The sequence below is a fragment of the Nanorana parkeri genome, unplaced genomic scaffold, assembly GCF_000935625.1.
Source record: "Nanorana parkeri isolate BGI_ZX_2015 unplaced genomic scaffold, ASM93562v1 scaffold2, whole genome shotgun sequence".
Classification (NCBI taxonomy): domain Eukaryota; kingdom Metazoa; phylum Chordata; class Amphibia; order Anura; family Dicroglossidae; genus Nanorana; species Nanorana parkeri.
Window position 1 is genome coordinate 2,299,273 of NW_017306270.1, and position 18,712 is coordinate 2,317,984.

Genomic DNA, 18,712 nt, shown 5'->3' on the forward strand with positions numbered 1-18,712 from the left:
AAAAAAAAGGAGGACCTGCCTAGGTTCACAGTGCAGGTAGCTGGAAATAGAAGCTGATCATTGCTCTAACTGGGAAGAAACATTAGAGTGGTCTTAAATTTGGGAATGGATGTGAAAAACACACACACACACACACACACACCACCTCAATGTACTTTTTTTTCAACCCGATGAACTAGGTAATGATGCAATACCAACCTGGGCCAACATCCCTGATCTGATTAAAGTAACTCTAAACTCAGGAGTTAAACCTTAAAATACAGTCAAGTACATTAACTATTAACAAAAATGTATCTTATTTGTGTATCACTCGGCTGTAGACCTCAAATCATCTCTGAATTGGTGCCGACACTGTCCTTCCTTCTGGAGGGGGGCTACTTTTGTTCCCCATGTTCCCTGTGTGTGTTGTAAAGTAGTCACCGCTCCAAGCTCACTGTGATGGACTACAATCTCAATACAAATTAGTAAACTAAACATGAGATTGTAGTCCATCTCGGGAGTAATCTTGGAGCGGTGACTACTTTACAACACACAGGGACCATGAGGAACAAAAGTAGCCCCTTATTTAGCTTGAATTACTTTGTATGAGTCTAGAGTGCCTACAGACCAGCCCTAATGTTCCACAGAATGTTCCACATCACACTGATATGCAAAGTTGTGAACAGGTCCTGTGGTTGCCAGTTATGGGATGTCCAGCACCCATTACCCCATAAATAGTAAAGTACTGGAGGAGGGAGAGGTTGTCCAGATGTGGCAAACATGGAAGCTGATGGCCATTGCATTTCAGTGCACCTTGGTATTTAAAGAAAAACTCCAGGGAAACTTTTTCTTAAACCTTGGCCTAAACCCACACTGCATGGGATAGGTGCTCATTTTTGTCTAGGTGCTAAAATAAAGTTATACGCACCCGAAGCTCGCAGCCAGGTGTCTGCGACAGCATTCCCTCCTGCGCTGCAGCATTGAAATATTCCTCAGAATCCTCAGGGCTATACATGGTGCATGGGATGTGATGATTTATGGGACCTTAGACCGCTGCAGAGTTGGCGGGAGAGAGGTTGGAAGGACCAGTCTAAGAACAAGTCGGCTGAGAACATCGGTTGAGTACAACAATTTTTTTTAACCTAGAGACAAACAAGCACTTAACCCTTGCAGTGCGGGAGGAACTCCACTGCAAGAGTTAAATCAGACCTTTACCCTTATCTTTAAAATAACAAAACACACCTTTAGAAATGTTTAGAAATGACAAATCTACAAACACATAATTCTAGATAATTGCTGGCTTTGTATTCTTTGCATTGCTTATTTCTCTTTTCTTCCCCAGTCTATTGGCAGTGGCCATGTTTACTAAGGGCAGATTACTAGCTCTCCTTTTACTTCCTGGATTTCTGGCACACGTGACTAGACATGTGACCATGCACATCATCTCAGGGGAGGAAAATGACTTACACTGAGATCTCGTGACATTACAGATGAGATTTCAGAGCAATGCCCAGCTGATGACAAGGCAATCCTAGTGTGCATTGCTTTGGCAAACTGAAGTCATTCAAAGCAGGAAGTGAATGCAAGTATTTCAAAATCACAGCACTTTACACCTGACATGTCCATGTTATTATTAATCATCATACATAGAGGGATGCATTGGTAGAATTTGATTTTTGAGCGTAAAGGTCCGCTTCAATAAAAAAGTTTCTCAGGTTATTCCAAGGGCAGTCAATAAAAAGACATCAAAATTCATCTGCAATTTCTACTCCAGGGTTTATTTTAAGGCTAGCCAGTCTTAGAAGATACAAAACAAACTATTATCACCAGCAATCACCTGTAATATTCTCCTGCTAGCATTCCTATAGGTGCAGAATCATCTCCTAACACTGGAACATCAATAACTTCTAGTTTCTCACCCTGTTAAAGAAAAAGAAGAAAACAATAAGACAACATGTTTGGCTGTTATATACATGATGACCTTGAGACGGACCATAATCTGACACAGAAATGAGAATGTTCACTTCAGGAGAATGTAATAATGCACATTGTTTTGGAAATGTTGCATTTACTCCATTTAACCTGACTTGGATGGCACAGAGTGATTATACAGGGCTGATCTTTTACTGAAAGACGATCAGAGAGCTACCTGTCCTTGCTGAAATCACATCCTGTTGAGAGCCATTCATACTGTTCCCCATCAAGAGACATACAAATGAAGCATGTGTATGATTATGGTAGAGAAACATGATGTCACCAGCACACCGGACATACGTGTCCAAACAAGCGTGCTTTGACTCATATTTTCTCAAGCAAGGCAACGTTTCATGGTCCCTTCATCAGGCTCAGTAGGACTCATACATCAGACTCTGAATGACTCATACTCAGGCCTGCGCCTGATGAAGGGACCCAGCTCGGCTCTGGAACTTTGCCGTCCTTGTGACAATATGCCCAAGTAAAAGACGTTGACTTGGACACATATGTCCAGTGTGCTTGTGACATCTCATTTTGTATATTAATTTCAGCACCCATTCTTTAAAAGGGGATACCTATTGGGCTTAATTATGGTAGAGTTCTCTTCTTTATAGAGAAAAAAAAAGAACACTAAATGATCACAGAGATTATCCCAGATGTTATTATCAGTAGGATGTGAACCAGCATGCAGCTCAGTTATTGAATATAGCTTATACCCCCATCCTTAAAAATAATTTCTTTGGAGGAATGCAGAAGCGGTTGGTTCTTCAAGTTGGACCATTGTCAGTGACTGTGGTGCCCAATGATTAGTAACTGCACCACAATGTGACAGGTTCTTACCGCAGTGACATCACAGGCACATTGGACACGAATAAAAATAGCCATACATGACTAGATGTTCTCTCGGCCCGGGGGCTAAATCAGATTATAAAATCAACCAATTCCCCCATTCACAGTACAGTAGCTTTTCTCAGCCTATTTTTTTTTCAGTCATGGCATCCTTTAAAAGTAAGCAAACTCTCGAGTCACACCTATCTAAAATGTAATGGATTTTAAGTATGGACCCCACATAAAACACAAAAAAAAAGTGTTTCATTCCCCTACACATCAGAGTCCTGTCCTTCATTGGCTGCCGGCTCTGATCGTACGAAGATTTTCCAGCTGGCTCCTCTGATCAGCTGATTGAGGAATACCGGCTCAAAGGGAGCCGACAGCCCCTCACAATGTGCGAATTTCGTCCGGTACATTAAAAAACGGCTAAAATTCGGCCAGTGTATGGCCACCTTTACACATTGGAGCCCTACCATCAAATCAGGAGCTACAGCTCCTTTTCTGAATGAATCCCCGGATAGGTGTCATTCATGTTCAAAGTGTTGACAGCCAACCTGCCTACACCATGGCTAGGCATGATGCTGTGAGAACATTTCGAGGGACCCCTGAGAAAGCCAGAAGGCACCCCAAAGTGCCATAGCACTTTGGTTGAGAAAGGCTGCACTAAACAACATAGATGAAGGAACCTGCACTGCCGGCTATTGTATTCAGACAACTGAACTGCTGAATAGTGACTACATCTTATAGGACGTAGTCACTGTAAATCTGGTACATTTCCAGATTCAATTTGCATTTACATATATTGAGTATGCCCAATTTAAACAGATATCCAAGTCTATATTAGCATCAATCTCATCCACTTCCTTCCTTCCTTTGTTGTCAGAGGATATGTTTTTCTAAAAGACCGCAACTAAAAATATGTGACTCATGTAGCCTTTTTATATACTTCCAGGTAGAGAGGAAAAAGACCACTTATAAATATATTACAGTCATGCATGAAAGCAAACCACTCACAGCTTCATTCTCAAACCACAGGAAGTAACAACAGTAATAATCCCCATCACGAAACGTTAGTGTGGTGTAGCCTTTCTGAAGGTATCTTCGAGACAGACCTATAAGTGACCAAACCTATAGAAAGAAGTCAAATCAAGTTAGTAGCCACTGTAATATAAATGAAGAACAGAAAACTGAGTTCATTGTAATGAGCCTGTATAATAGCATTGTATATGAGCCTGTTCATTGTAATTGAGCCTGTATAATGTTACAGAGAACAAGATGTACATGTATGCAATACATCAAAGCAGAAAATAGAAATGTAAGCAGTAAACACAAAGTCATAAAGGAAACTGTTTATAATAGTTCCCACTGAATTAATCGCTTACAATGGAGGCTGCTTCCTGAATCAGATGGTCTCTCGAGTACTGGCCCTGAGATTGTTTTTTTTTTTTTCAGGGCCCTATGGAGCCACCCTTGTCTGTGCTAGTAAACTGTGTGCATCTCCACAAACACACAGGTATAACAGGGCAGGGCAAGTCACTCCTCTCCGCCTCTCGCTCTTCCCTTCCCTCTTCTTCAAGCCAGCAGATGGACAGCTACAGGAGACTGCTCTGTCCCTCATGATCAGCAGGAAGTTCAGGGAAATGGAGTTCAGAGAGTCAGCTGTTTAGAAAAATGATGACTAACTACATGGGTGAAAAAGTTTTAAAAAAGAGCTCTGGAAATGTAAAAAAAGTTAACCCTTGCAGTGGGACTACCCCAGCACTGTCAGGTGCTCATTTTTGGTCTAGGGGCTAAAATAAAAAAAAGATATACTCACATGATTCTGGGTCCAGCCAGGCCGCTAGCCCAGACCCTGCAGTCTCTTGGCTTCGATGGTCTAAGTACCGCTGATGTCATCATGTCTAATCAAGTCCAATGACTTGCACTGGATCAGAGGATGCCATGGGGACATTCCACATCCGGAGCACTCACCACTGGAGGACCGAGGATCAGGTGAGTCTTTCTTCTTTATTCCAGCCCCTAGACCAAAATGAGCACTTAACCCTTGCAGTGTGGGGGTGGCCCCACTGCAAGGGTTACATTTTTAAAACACTTTGCTGGGCAATGTATCATTTGTTTGGTCTGGATTTATTACTGAAAAAAAGTTGGGGGGTTTAATACTACTTTAATTGCGTTAATTGCTGGAATAGCTGTCGGTAGGCCACAAGTCTACTGAGGCCTACCAGAAGCTATTCCAGCAAGTTTATGATCCAAGAGATTAACTTTTGATATAACTAGAAAACATGGTTTAAAGCAGTGGTTCTCAACCTGTTGAACATCAGGACCAGCATTTGTCCTTGGTCATTAATTCGTGACCCAAGTTGCACTGCAATGGAACACATGGCATTGCGGCACTGCTCATTCCGATGCGGGCGATAGAACTGTGTGTGGGAGATGCGTTTGGGGTGTCATTTAAATCAATATCAATTCACTGCACCTAATTTAGAATGTGTGGTAGGTGCAATCGCGTGGTAAAGTGCACTAATCACATGGGACTGTGCGATTAATGCACTGTACTAATGTGAATGGGCCCTCAAAAACACTGACAGACACACAGAACCACAGACACAATCTCTTTTTTTCTTTATCCACCCAGTCTCCCTACCGTATGAGAAGTGAAGTGGATCCTCAGCCTGTGTTGTGGTGGAGCTCCATCCATATGTTCATTCACTTGTACAGCTCCCTTGCACACACTGTAGGAGGTGCCGGGAGCCAGAATGTGACATCACTCCGGTCCAGGCACATCTACAGGACACGTGAGGGAGCTGTAAGCGATCCACATATGCATGGAGCTCCCTCACTGCCATAGCCCTAGCCCACCCCACCTCAAGCGGACACACAGCATTGTGCAGCATATTTTGAAAGGCTGCTTGGTGCAAGAACTGACAGTGCTACTCTAGGGGGAGGCTGAGGAGGTTCTCGCCTAGAAAAGTGTGAGGCATGTGGTGACCCATTGAACAAGAGGTCACGACCCACCAGTTGAGAACCAAGGTTTTAAATGATTGCACTCTACTGCAGATAACATGGAGCTAATCAATATGTTTAACATATCTGTTTACAATCACTGACACACATAAATACCCAATTCATGTGATTTCTACACATGTAACATGAATCAAAAGAGAAAGCAAAAAGTAAGACATGGTACAAGACAGGGCTGAACGTATTCATAGCAAGAAACCTCTTAGTCATTCTCTGTAAATTTAAAAGAGGTTTCCAGATACAAAAATAACTAAAGGTGGAAATTCTTCACCAGTTGAGGAGGAGGCGGCACAAGAAGGGTGGACCTACCAATGTTTTTCTAAGAGAGGACCACATCAGCTAGCTTTCTCCAACAGCTTCAGACCTATGCATCAAGGGGTATTATCCAATCCTGGCCTTACTTCCTCAGAATCAATTCCACATCAAGCAATTACATATTTTACTGACTGACCTGCCTACACCTCCCTATAGTGTCTGAATTAAAACTTAGCCCATGGACGGAAGTTCAAAGCCCGTCAACAGATGTAGCTTGCCTTTCAGGTGTATTCTGCTCGCATTTGACATTTTTGGACACATCTACCATTCAAAGTGCAATGATAGATGCATTTGGCTGCAGTTGACCACCTCCTCACTTGCATTTGACCTCCAAAATGCATCAACTTGCTTTGTCTGTTCCCATTGACTTGTGTAGGGAGAGAAGCAGTTCTGATGCAAAGAAAAGCCCTTTGACATTAGGCTCTTAAAGATAAACTCTATGCAGATTTAAAGTGACATTAACCACTTGCTGACCGGGGTGTTAAACCCCCTTCCTGCCCCGGCCATTTTTCAGCATTTAGCGCTGCGGTATTTATTCAGCCATGCAACGCTGTACTGAAATGAATTTGACCATTTTTCTTGGACAGATAGAGCTTTATTTTGGTGGTATTTAATCACCACTGGGGTTTTTATTTTTTACTATATAAAGAAAAAAGTTTGGAAAAATAAAAATGAAACTGTTTTCCCTATGTTAATCACACATTTATTAGTACCCATTTTTTTGTAAAATATAAAAGACCGGGTCACGTGGGTAAATAGACACCAAACATGTCAAGCCTTAAAATTGTGTGCATCGCAAAAAACTACCATACCCAAAACTGGCCATAGGTGACGCTTTAAAAGCTTTTACCGCTGGTCAGATTAGTGTAAACAGTGATTGATGGCCCTAAAATTATTGCTCTCACGCCGACGTACGTGTTTTTGGGTATGGTAGTTTTTTTTGTGATTTCACGGGTGCACGCAATTTCAAGGCTTGGCATGTTTGGTATCTAATTTTTTTTACTTAAGAAATGTAGCAGAATACATTTTGGCCTAAATGTATGAAAAAAGATTTGCAATGTTTGTTTTTTTACTGACCCAGAAGGAGGCAGACATGGTCAAGCATGCAACTTGGCTATGCAAGTCAAAAGGAAACCCAAAATTATTTTTTCCACACTAACCAATAAATTGTAATAAGCAAAGACAACCTGAAAAAAAAAAACTTGTTAACATATGTAAGCTTTTATCCACGCATATGTTTAGACAGCCGTTACAACAGCATCCTTAATAGTAAGCACTGCTCAATAGAGGAGGTCATTTGGTTGCCTTCACACAGTTCAATGGTACAATTCTGTCAGTATAAAAACGCTGGATTTGTCTTTCTTTCCACATCTTTACATTACAAATTCCTCTAACCTCGGGCGAATTTCCCTGCTCTTAGACTATTGCAAAGCGCTCAGTTACTCTTTGTCAAAGTGTTTTCTTTGAAGATGTGCAGACTCATCTATTAAATGTTGCCCAGTAAGCACATTAGACACGGTGAATGCTTTCTCAGAAAATACCTTGTTTTTTATGAAATTCGCCAATAAGCTGTTCCCGAGCTCACTGGTGGAGTTATCTTCTATGTTTATGCACGGGGCCAGCATTTGTCCTACGGTGCGATCCACGTAAATGAAATGCACCAGGCCAGGGAAGTCTTCTAAGTAAGTGGAACACAGAGGTTAAGGAAAACATTGCATTCTCAAATTCTTAGGGTAATGCTCCCTTTTTTACTTGGTTAAACAAAACAAGTTATTTTTTTTAGTTTAGAAAAAATGTTTATATATATATACACACACCGAAAAAAAAGGCACCGCCTGAATTTAGCTAAGCAAATAGGTCAGAGCCTTCCATTGGATAATAGGTCTAGGTTCAGCAATGGTCTGTCCCCAGAAAATGAGGTCAGCTGCCTATGTGAACATAATGAATGACCAGGTTTTCCCATCAATGGATTTTTTTTTTCTTCCCTGATGGCATGGCCATATTCTAAGATGACAATGCCAGGATTCCTTGGGATCAGTTGTGAAAGAGTGGTTCAGGGAGCATGAGATATCATTTCCACACATATTGGCCACCACAGAGTCCAGACCTTAACCCCATGGAGAACCTTTGGGATGTGCTGGAGAAGACTTTATGCAGTGGTCCAACACTCCCATCATCACTACAAGATCTTTGTGAAAAATGAATACAACTCTGGATGGAAATAAATGTTGATAAGGTTCAGGCCGGCGCAAACCAATAGGACTGGTAACCATTCCGACAATGCTAGGAACCAAGGGGCTGCCTTCTCAACCAGGAAGTATCTGGCGTTTCGACAACATGCAACAAAAACACAGACCAGGCGCCACCTCCAATTTGCAGTAAGTTTAATAGATGCATGCCGTAATCAAAGCTAAACTATGCATTCAATTCGAGGCACCCTTGAATGTACTACTGTACTTGTAAAACACTGTGTAGCTTTACAATTTGAAGTTTAATTGCAATACTTGTAGGCCCATCAAGATTTACCCACAGCCTGGATGAAAAACGTCTAGTGGGAGCAATCAGTGCTGTCTTGTCTGTGATCTGAGATGCCCCGTTTGTTGAGTGCACTCTCTGTATAAATAGCACAAGCACTCCCTTTCTTTCAAGACCTGTGTATGCAAGGTGCACCCACCCTCCCTTGTTGCAGCTCAGCTGCTGCAGCAACCGAGGGAGCACCGTGCATGTGCAGATCTTGAACGAGGGGGAGCACTCGTGCTGGGGATACTGGGAGTGCGTACAATGGTCAGGGCATCCCAGATCATAGGCAGCTGATGGCTCCTAGTAGTAGTTTTCCAGCCAGGCTATGGGTAAACCATAATGGGCCTAAATACATTTTTACTATTTTGTTTTTAGCCATCACCGAAGACTTGCTGCTGCATGAGTAGGCAGCCTGAACAACATCAGTGAAGATGTTTGTATGCATCCCCAGCATTATCATGTCAAGATCCCTTAAGTGTTCCCTGAAAAGATTATATGGCAGACTTTACATCATATTCTTTTGTCAGTCTTTCAAGTACTTAATTCTTTCTCACCCAGATTATTACCACAGTTGTGAATGCTGTGCTTTAAAGGTTTATTTATGCACATTTAAGTATCACTATAGATCTGCTTCAGATAAATAACACACAATTTAATGTGTTATAACTGCAATGTGCAAAGTGGATGGAAATACAGCCATCTAGTGTTAGAAAATGCAGTCCTCACCTAAATTTACATATCCTGAAAAATAGACAGTCTTGCCATTTGCAACCATTTCCTTAAAGAAAGTGCTAATCTAACATTAACATATTTTATGGTTTTTAGGATAGGACTTCATTGTCTAAAAAGTTAATGCCCTGGAGTCCAAATACAAGCCTTAATTCCCCTTTGTTAATTAAAAGTCAAAATTCAGAACAGTGTTTCAGCTATACAAGCCTTAGTTAAGACTTCTCCTGAATCTCTCCCTACCCCAACCTGTCCAGCGATCTTGTACTCCTTCCACTGCCATTAGGTAATGCCTAAAAACTCATCTTTTCAGGGAAGTCTGTCCCGCCTCTACCTAACAACTGAACTTTTTACTTTCTTTAGCAAAAAGGAATTATGGATTGTATTTGGACTCCAGCACTTTTACAACATGCACAGTCTATGAGGGGCAACAGGAGCCACATCCCAGGCTGCAGTGACAAAGGAGGTAGAGTATTCATTGTCTAACAAACTGAAAAATAGTTTTGTCTTTGCTTAACTTCTGCACTACCTATGCTGACTAACAGTAGTTACATAAACCAAAAGTTGAAAAGATTCTGTTAGAGTGGCAGCAGAGTTTTTTTTCTCCATTACAACTGTTCTGGAGGCCTTGGCATTCATTCCTAACACTGCCTGAGCTGTCCCTGAAGCATAAAAAGCACACTGAGCTAAATGGTTCAGTACACACAAGTGCCAGGCAAAGTATTCACCTTTTCATATTCGTTCAACTTTGCATTGTGCCAAAATGACTGTTGGCTTCGGTGTCTGATCATATTTGATGCTGCAGTTCAGTTCCTATCGATTGGTTCCCCTTATCTGGCTCACCATGCTGTACAGTCTGCTTGACCCAGAGATAACATGAGGCTGAAGCCAAAAGGCTCTGGATGTGGTCCTTAATTCAGTGCCTCGGTGTACAATGCCATTTGGTTTATATAAGCTGTAAATGCTTTTTTTTCCTACAGAAAGGGGTTATTGCTTTCCGGAAATCGCAGTTGGATAATGTAGAGTTGAAAACAGTGCTTATCAGCATTCTTGTTTAAAGTGGAACTCTTCTAAAAACAAACTATAAAAGGTGTGCAAGTAGTACAGGAACAGTGGTTTAAAAGTGATGCCTATTCTGCTTGGGTATACCTATCTTCTAAAAAAGCAACAGGCTGGTAGCTATCTTTGACGGCATTGGTTTTTTAGACTAGGAGAGAACCTTATTCAAGAAGCAGCATGAACCAACAACATGCAATAACAGCATATTAAGCTTTCAATTGTAATTTTTACTTTAAAGTGCTACAAACCCGTGATCTATATTGCTGTTGTATTGGCCACCAAACAAGACTAGGATAATCAGATTTAGAAATAGAAATTGTGATGGTCATATCCAACTTCTTGCCTCTGTTCATACCGTGTGCAACATTGCAGATATGGTGAATGGTGTTCTTGTGGTGCATTGCAGTAGGCAGCCCATTCATTTCAATGGGCTACCTACCACAGCTAAACTGAACACCGCTTGCTAAAAGGGTACCTGTGAAATGTGGAGTGATGCAACGCACATAGATGGCTGGGAGCGTTGGCGTGTCATTAAGAAATAATTACACCGCAGTCAACATTACAAAATGCGCTATTATGCAATGCGGGTTCTTATGCGGCATGGACATGCTCCCACATCGCAGAGATCTGAATGAGGGCTAGCTGCAATAATATGAGCACTGTTAATCAGCAAGGATGGACTACAGCAATGGTCATTGCCTATGATGGGAAGAGAAGGAGCATCTTCTAGTGTACTACACAGAGGTGTCTAAAGAAGGGGTCTTTGTAATTAGACAGGTCCTTTAAGATGCACGAAAACCAGAACAATGAACTTCGGGGGGAAAAAAATACCTCTTGATCATGTCAGAAATTCAAACCTGTCCTGTCATGTAAAGATAGGAAAGTGGGATGGGTTTGAGTAGTTTAGTAGAAGACAACTGAGCAAGACTGACACCAGTCAATTTACAAAAAAAATATGTGTGTGGTCATTCCACAACAGGACAAGTTCATGTCTGGAAGAGCAACAGAAATTGTTCTCTACTTGCAGGGTCTTTAGGGGCACAAAACATAGTGAAATGTGCAAGTATTGCAGAGATGTACTGATTTTCTTTCTATTTTGCCCTGACAGATGCTTTAAATTTAAATGGGTAATGAAGGAAAAAAAACCTGCAGGTTTTCTCAGTGGTAAAAGGATATGTCACCATTGTTATATTTCTTTTACTTTTCACCAGCAAAAACTCCTTCCAGTCCATTAACTTCTCCCTGGAAAAAAAAAAAGAAAAGATCTTTAAACTTCCTTCCTGTTTACTATAACATGCTACCAGCGTAGAGGTGGCTTTTCACGTTATCATCACACAGGAGTGTCCTGTTCCAATTTATTAACACATTCTCATTCGTGGAACATATCATCCAAACACAAAACTTCTTTAGTGGGACACAGAGCTCCAATATGTCGCTACATATATGTAATCCAGAATGTGAAGTTCATGTGGATTAGTACCGAACGTGTCCAACACTACAAGTTGGGAACGGTCTTCAAAGGAAAGAGACCAGAACATTATAGGCAGATTATTGTACAATTTCCAAGGGTAAAGCTAACCTTTAAAAATCTAAAAAAAGTACGGTTCTTAAGGAGACCTGTGCTGACAGAAATATGTAGGTTGAGATATGATCTCCTTCAGAAATTGTTGATCCATTGACTGCAAACTCTTTTTTTGAAGTTACTGGCAGAGAACAAGCATGCAGCAACTACAGTCAAAGAGAAGGCAGGACTCCCAATACATGTTCCACGTCAGTGGTGGGCTTAAAAGTTCTGAAGCCATAGAATCAGTATGACCGTCAGGCAGTGAGCATTTTGCAAAGGAGAGGTCAGCAACAGCTAGATACATATTTTCTCACTACAGGTTTGCCTTAAGTCTAGGGTGTGATCTATACAATGCCTAAAAAAACATGGAGTTTGTATATTGCTTGCTAGCTTTTAGTGATCAACAGCAGTTAAAGCTGGAATCTGTACATGAAATAACATAGTAACACAGTAGGTGAGGTTAAATAAAGACAAGAGTCCATCCAGTTCAATATATATATATATATACACACACACACACTTCTGATACCACTGCCTGTAAAAGGGAATTCCACACTGCCTGTAGAAGGGAATTCCACAGTTTTACTATTTTCACATTAAAAAACCCATCAGCAGATCTGATGATTCGGTGATCTTTACTTGACAAGGTAAATTATTTTCCTGGTAGTCTGGCTGTGTACCTAACATTTGCCGTTGAAACAATCCCATTGTATTACAGTTCCGTAACAGGGCACCAAGTGGGACTGTTCAAAGAACGTAGTACTACAAATCCAAAAACAGCAGAATATTTTTATTATGTGGGCATTTTTTTGGTGCTTTGGGAGGCGTATGATTGATGTCCCAAAACTATTGTGTGGAAACATGCAAACATAGCAAACATTTCTGGGATTATGCCAGTTTAAAGCTTGAAATGGCTGCAGCTATGCTTTTGAGCTTCAGCTGATATTTCGGAGATCACAACCACCTAACTTAATGTTGGCACTGCAGATGGATGAAGCACTAATTTGTTTTACTGCTTAATCAGACACTGAAAACAATGTGCTAATAGAAGAATGCTCTCTAAAATTTGGGACCTTCTGCTGTAAACATTTTATTACATGTCTGTGCCACTATAAAAAAACCACAAGGGCATTGTTCAATAATGTTTAATACATGAATGCGTGTTGCTATGTTATAGGGCTAATTGATATATGTTGTGCTCTCATAGAATTTAGATAATGCACTATCTTGCCTGGAGAAGCAGACTGCGTCTGTGAAACTCGTCACAACACATTATACTGCCCAAATACTCTCCCTTCGAGTACTCGCTCTTCAATCAAATTATTGGCAAGACCCAATGAGAATGGTTTGAAGATTGAGATATGACACAAAAGATTTGATACTTTGACATCTTTGGATGAAATAGGGAGTAGGTGCAGACTATAGAGTTATAGAAGACATTTTAAAAATCCAAAAAAGGCAACTAGTCCCCTGTTTGGGTCAAACTTATGAATAATAAATTGAGGCCATTCTAAAAATCACAGACACCACATTATAAGATTCGGGCATTGATCAAGTCACTTTGACACAACTGCAAGTGAAAATAGGATTTTTGTACTCACCGTAAAATCCTTTTCTCTCCGTTCATTGAAGGACACAGGGCAACAGATCGTAGATCCTGTATGGTAGGGTAATATCGCCACCTGCAGGAGAAGGACGCTAGGCACAAAACTAAAGACCAATTACAGCCTAGGGGCGGCCCCTGCCGGTGGCCACACCCCCCACCTGCTGACAAGTCTCCAGTTAGTAATCCACCAGCCGAACCACGGCCACATACCACACTCACCAAGGCCAAACTGGGCCCACGAGGATGACGGCGACACCCTCGATCCGTCGGTGAAGATGAGGCAACAGGCATAGTGGAGGAAGACAGAAAGCAGACCGTAAGACTCCCAGGGAGCCATCAGGGTCCCCAACGCTGCCGGCCAGATATCTAGAGCCTGGGCAACGAACATCTCCACCTGCCGGCGGAGTTGAGACGCCAGGTGTCTGGCATCCCCCAGCGAAGACAAAGCTGATGAAAGAAAAAAAAATATAAAAAAAATCACCGGGTGTAGGGACCAACCTCCCGGGACCACCGACCGCAACTGAGGTAGTCGGTCAGCCAATCGTCCACCCCCGGAATGTAGACTGCCAAGAGGGCCAGAACCAGACTCTCCGCCCAGGAGAGGACCCTGACCACCTGCCGACATGCGGCTACATTGTGTCGTCCCGGAGGCTGAAGTACGCCACCTCAGTGGTGTTATAAAATAAGGACTGCAATCTGTATGACAATACCAGTAATTGAGAACTCATATACATGACTACAGTACTTACTGAACATGTTTCCTGACTCGTGTTTGTATATTTAGAGACAAGGCATGCGTGCCACTTATTGGAGAACTCAGGAATAGCTGGCGGTACACAGAACACAGCTGACGCTTCACATTTTTACATGCTTGAGCAAGCCTGTAAGGAAGACGGAGTAGGAATTACCCAGAGCAATGTCAAGCAATGTTCACTTTATCTGAGCATTTGTAATATAACTACACAAAATGGCTGATTTATGGTCAACTAGAAATGCAAACACCTATTTGCCTAATGTGGTTCTGCCCTATTTGTTATGTCATTTGGTTAGTTTTATATTGGTCAGATTCGGATTCTTAAACCAACAATACCTGCATTAAGGCAGAAATTTGTACTTACCTGAAAAATTCTTGGAAACCCTGCGGGCAGCGGTGAGTGACAGTCACCGGTCTCTGCAGGGAGATGATATGTGTTCGCTCATTTCCTGATCTACTGAGACAACGTGTGACAGTTTCATTGTCACACATCGGCTCGAACTATGAGTACAGGTGATTTTCACTCACCTCATAGTTCTCCTTTAAAAGGTACTTGAATGTATTTTTAAGATTTAACTCCTGAGTTTAGTGTCACTTTAAGAAGCAATACAGAACTTCCCAATATCTCGTACAGGCTTGTTTGGCTCCTTTTAGCCCCTCACTGTAATCCAAGTGGTTATAAGGTTTATGGAGACCTTCCCAAACTTAGAAGTGGGCATCATAGATTGAGCCAGTCTGTTAAGATTCTACACAATTTAGAAAATGATTCAGCATGGTGAAGGGAAGGTAACACAAGAAAGAAAACAAATGGCTGATAAACAGACACTCTGAGGCGAATACAGATCACAAAGTCAGACAGAACAGAAGCTATTTTAGCTGAGAAATGTTGTGAATAAGCACAGATCATTTGTAAAGAACCCGACTACCGTATAATGGAACAATAGCACTCTCTTATGTTCAGGCCTCAAAGTGTTTCACACAGAATAATGTTATGCAAAGATGGGTGTATTTATTCATACTTACTCTGCTGGCGTTCCTGTCTCATTTCTGGAGAAAGCTTTATTCTTGAATTCAAGCCAGGTATGCTGCAACTAAATAAAGAGATACTTTATACAGACACAGCTTGGAACGCAGTGCATTTCAATAGAGGTGAAATTGTTTTTTTTCTCTTTTATAGTACGTTTTAATGGAATGCTCCAGACAATAGTTTTAAAGAAAATATTAGAGGAAAAAAAAAAAAGAAGATGGCAATGTAAAAAGAGAACCAGTCATGACTGAGCTTATGCAAGAAGCAGAGGAACAATTCTTGAATTATAATAACTTTTTTAATTTTTGACCCCCTTTTATAAACTTGATTTACTTTGTCTCAGCCTGACACTGGCTTTCAATATCAGAAAATTAATGGTCAACTGAAGTCTAGCTGTTGCTTCCATATCAACTACTCATATGGTCCGCCACCTCCTGAGTGCGCATAACAGTATCAAAGAGTAGAGCATTGTAGTTACCAGCTCTTGTATGGTGAACTCTCTCTACTATGAGAGCATGTGCTGGTAGATTCTACTTCTTAATGCGATGGGGGTTCCATAATACCAATACTTCTTTGCTCATCTTCTCTCCACCCAACACCATTGGTTTTCTTTAAAGTCACCATTAAATCCTAGTCAGCAAAAAGCTAAGAATGTTACCATGATTTACCCTAATAAATCAGACAAATCGACAATGATGATACAACTTATTTAATATAGAGGGCCTTAAACATGGCCCCTGACATCACTAGAGGAACGCACATAATATTCAGTGAAGGTAATGCTACAGAAAGCTGTCACAGATGGCAGACATGCAACAGAAGATGGCCAGAGACTACAGACATGCAACAGGTGATGGTAAGAGACTGCAGAAATACTGCATCAGATCAGAGATTGCATACATATTGCACCATATGGTCAGAGACTACAGACATACTGTGCGAGATGGTCAGAGACCTGCGTGAGATGGTCAGAGACTGCAGACATACTACAGCAGATGGCCAAGGATTACAGACATGCAACAGGTGATGGTAACAGACTGCAGAAATACTACAGGATCAGAGATTGCAGACATATTGCACCAGATGGTCAGAGATCTAGTTTGACCAAACATGCTATAGGAGTTGCTGGAGATTGGGGACATGCTTTAGGAGACCTGAGATTTGAAAAAAAAAATACATAGGCCTGGTAAAGATTAATGCTATTTAAGTTCCTTTATAAATCAACACTTCTACATTTTTTGCTCTGTATTGCCCCCTTAAAAATTACTTGTGCCACATTTGATATTTCCTTCAATTAGATTCATTATAAAAACACAAAAGGGATGAACAGCACAAAAAAACAAAACATTGAAATACTGTAATCCAGTCCAAAGAATGAAATACTGTAATCCAGTCCAAAGAATGATTCTCACAGCTTGAGTAAGCACCTACGTAAGGAAGACTATTTTGTGCAGAGGTCCTAAGGTGTCATAGGGCCACATGAGGCCCCAGGAGCCTACACTGCTGTGCTAGCACATAACTTTAAGCTAATGTGTAAAATACTTCTGTGGCAGCCTCAGGTCTGCTTATTTAATCAGTCATCTCACCCCTATGGGAAAACATTGCGTAAATAAAGATAAAAAACAATGGGATGTCTTACTGGGTTTTCACGAACGCCAAGGCTTTTAACAAATCTGTCTGTTCTTTGCCTCAGGTCTGCAATGAAGGGATGTGACCGTATAATGTGCTGAATGTCCTGGCCCTCCAAGAGCTTCTTCTCCATTATATTGAATCCATCCAAGAGCTGGTACAAGGAGAGCCCCAGCTGACTTCCAGAGAACTGCAGGTGCATAAAGATATGACTGTTACAGTGATTTTAGCCATTTTGAAAATAAAAAATAGATGAACTGCACAAGTGCAGAGGATAGCAATACTCATCCATCCAGGTGAACATACCTGCCAGGCATTCTACTGAGGCTGAAGATCGGCAGAATCATATCAGATATGCAGACAGCACAATACATGGAAATTAGTGACAAGCTGCACCAGTGCCCAGTGCATATTTCTTACCCCTCCCTCCACTGTGGTTGGTTGCTAGGACTGCCGGGGGACTCTGTTGGGCACTCCTGGATATAAGAAGGACAAATTTGGAAACCCCTCTTCTAGCTGAGTGTTCCCTAGTTTTTAAACTCGTGTCCAGGGAACTACCCCTACAAGACTATCCATAATAGGGAAACAAAAGCTGAAGCGACTGCTGCATAAATGTGTGTCAGCTTGTAAAACACAATCTTCCCCTTTACTATATTGCACCTGCTTGTTATATACTGTGCACCCATTTACCTTTGTCAAGAGAACCAGGGACATCCCTTGCCACAGTGGCAGACAGTACATGGAATGAGGCATCATGGGACAATACCCCTCCCTCAGGTTGGCATCCAGAAATACCCTCCTCGTGTTGGTAGATTCAGGCAAAGGACCAGGCAGAATATTCAAACTGTCTTCTGCAATCTGAGGGACATAAGACACAAAACAAATCGATTAGCACTTTGCTAATCTTTTATATAGACACTAGATACAATTAAGCATTCTAAAATAAACTACCTGGATTTCAGATTCTTCCAGGCTAGAGGTGGACGACACATCATCCCTCCAGCTACCACCTTAAATTGTAAATGCAATATCAAATTAGTCATATTCAGTAGAAAAGAAGTTTCATTTCTCAGAGAGCTCTCAACTAATGTAGTCGATGACTGTATTTATTATTAAATTCCTCATGAGAGCTCGCTCTCATGATGGACTACAGTGTCAGCACAAATTCAGAGATGATTTGATGATCTACAGCTGAGTGATGCACAAATAAGATGCATTTTTTTTTGTTATTAGGTGAGGTACTTAATGCATTTTTAAGATAACGAGCCCCTTGCTCACTCGGTTCCACTCTCCCGGCACTCCTTAGATTTCAGACCGCAGCATCTGATATTTCGGACATCCGATAATGTGGGATTCGAACTTCAGCTATGTGCTGTTCGTATCCAGTGGTAATAGCTCAGAACAAACACCAGGCAGGCTGTATGTAAGCTCAAACAGGACTCTCGTTTATTGGATGCACACACACACTTTTATAAACAACAGTTTGAAGGTGGCCCAACCGACCACCTTCCTATTGGTCAACTGTAAAGTATCCTCCAGTCCTCACCTAGGTCCTTTTGGCCATGCAAATGAGGACTCGAAACAGGGCAAATAGGGATTGGTCCATAGTCTCTAGGAAGGAGGCTAGCCCTCAGGCTCCTCCAGCAGCCCCAGTGACGGTTCAGTCCGTCACATTTCTCCCCTCCCGACAGTAGACTAACCAGATAC

General features: G+C 41.5%; 1 protein-coding gene across 1 annotated transcript in view; it reads right to left on the reverse strand.

Moving 5' to 3' along the window:
• Positions 1–18,712, reverse strand: part of HPS1 (HPS1, biogenesis of lysosomal organelles complex 3 subunit 1) — a 38,738-nt gene that overhangs the window by 4,320 nt on the left and 15,706 nt on the right. The window contains exons 9-17 of the mRNA XM_018562338.1: positions 17,957–18,015; positions 17,696–17,863; positions 17,016–17,195; positions 15,373–15,440; positions 14,345–14,476; positions 11,602–11,667; positions 7,662–7,806; positions 3,799–3,912; positions 1,817–1,899 (exon numbers count right to left, since the gene is read on the reverse strand). Of these exons, the coding sequence (XP_018417840.1) occupies positions 1,817–1,899; positions 3,799–3,912; positions 7,662–7,806; positions 11,602–11,667; positions 14,345–14,476; positions 15,373–15,440; positions 17,016–17,195; positions 17,696–17,863; positions 17,957–18,015 (1,015 nt within the window). The remainder of the gene's footprint in view (positions 1–1,816; positions 1,900–3,798; positions 3,913–7,661; positions 7,807–11,601; positions 11,668–14,344; positions 14,477–15,372; positions 15,441–17,015; positions 17,196–17,695; positions 17,864–17,956; positions 18,016–18,712) is intronic.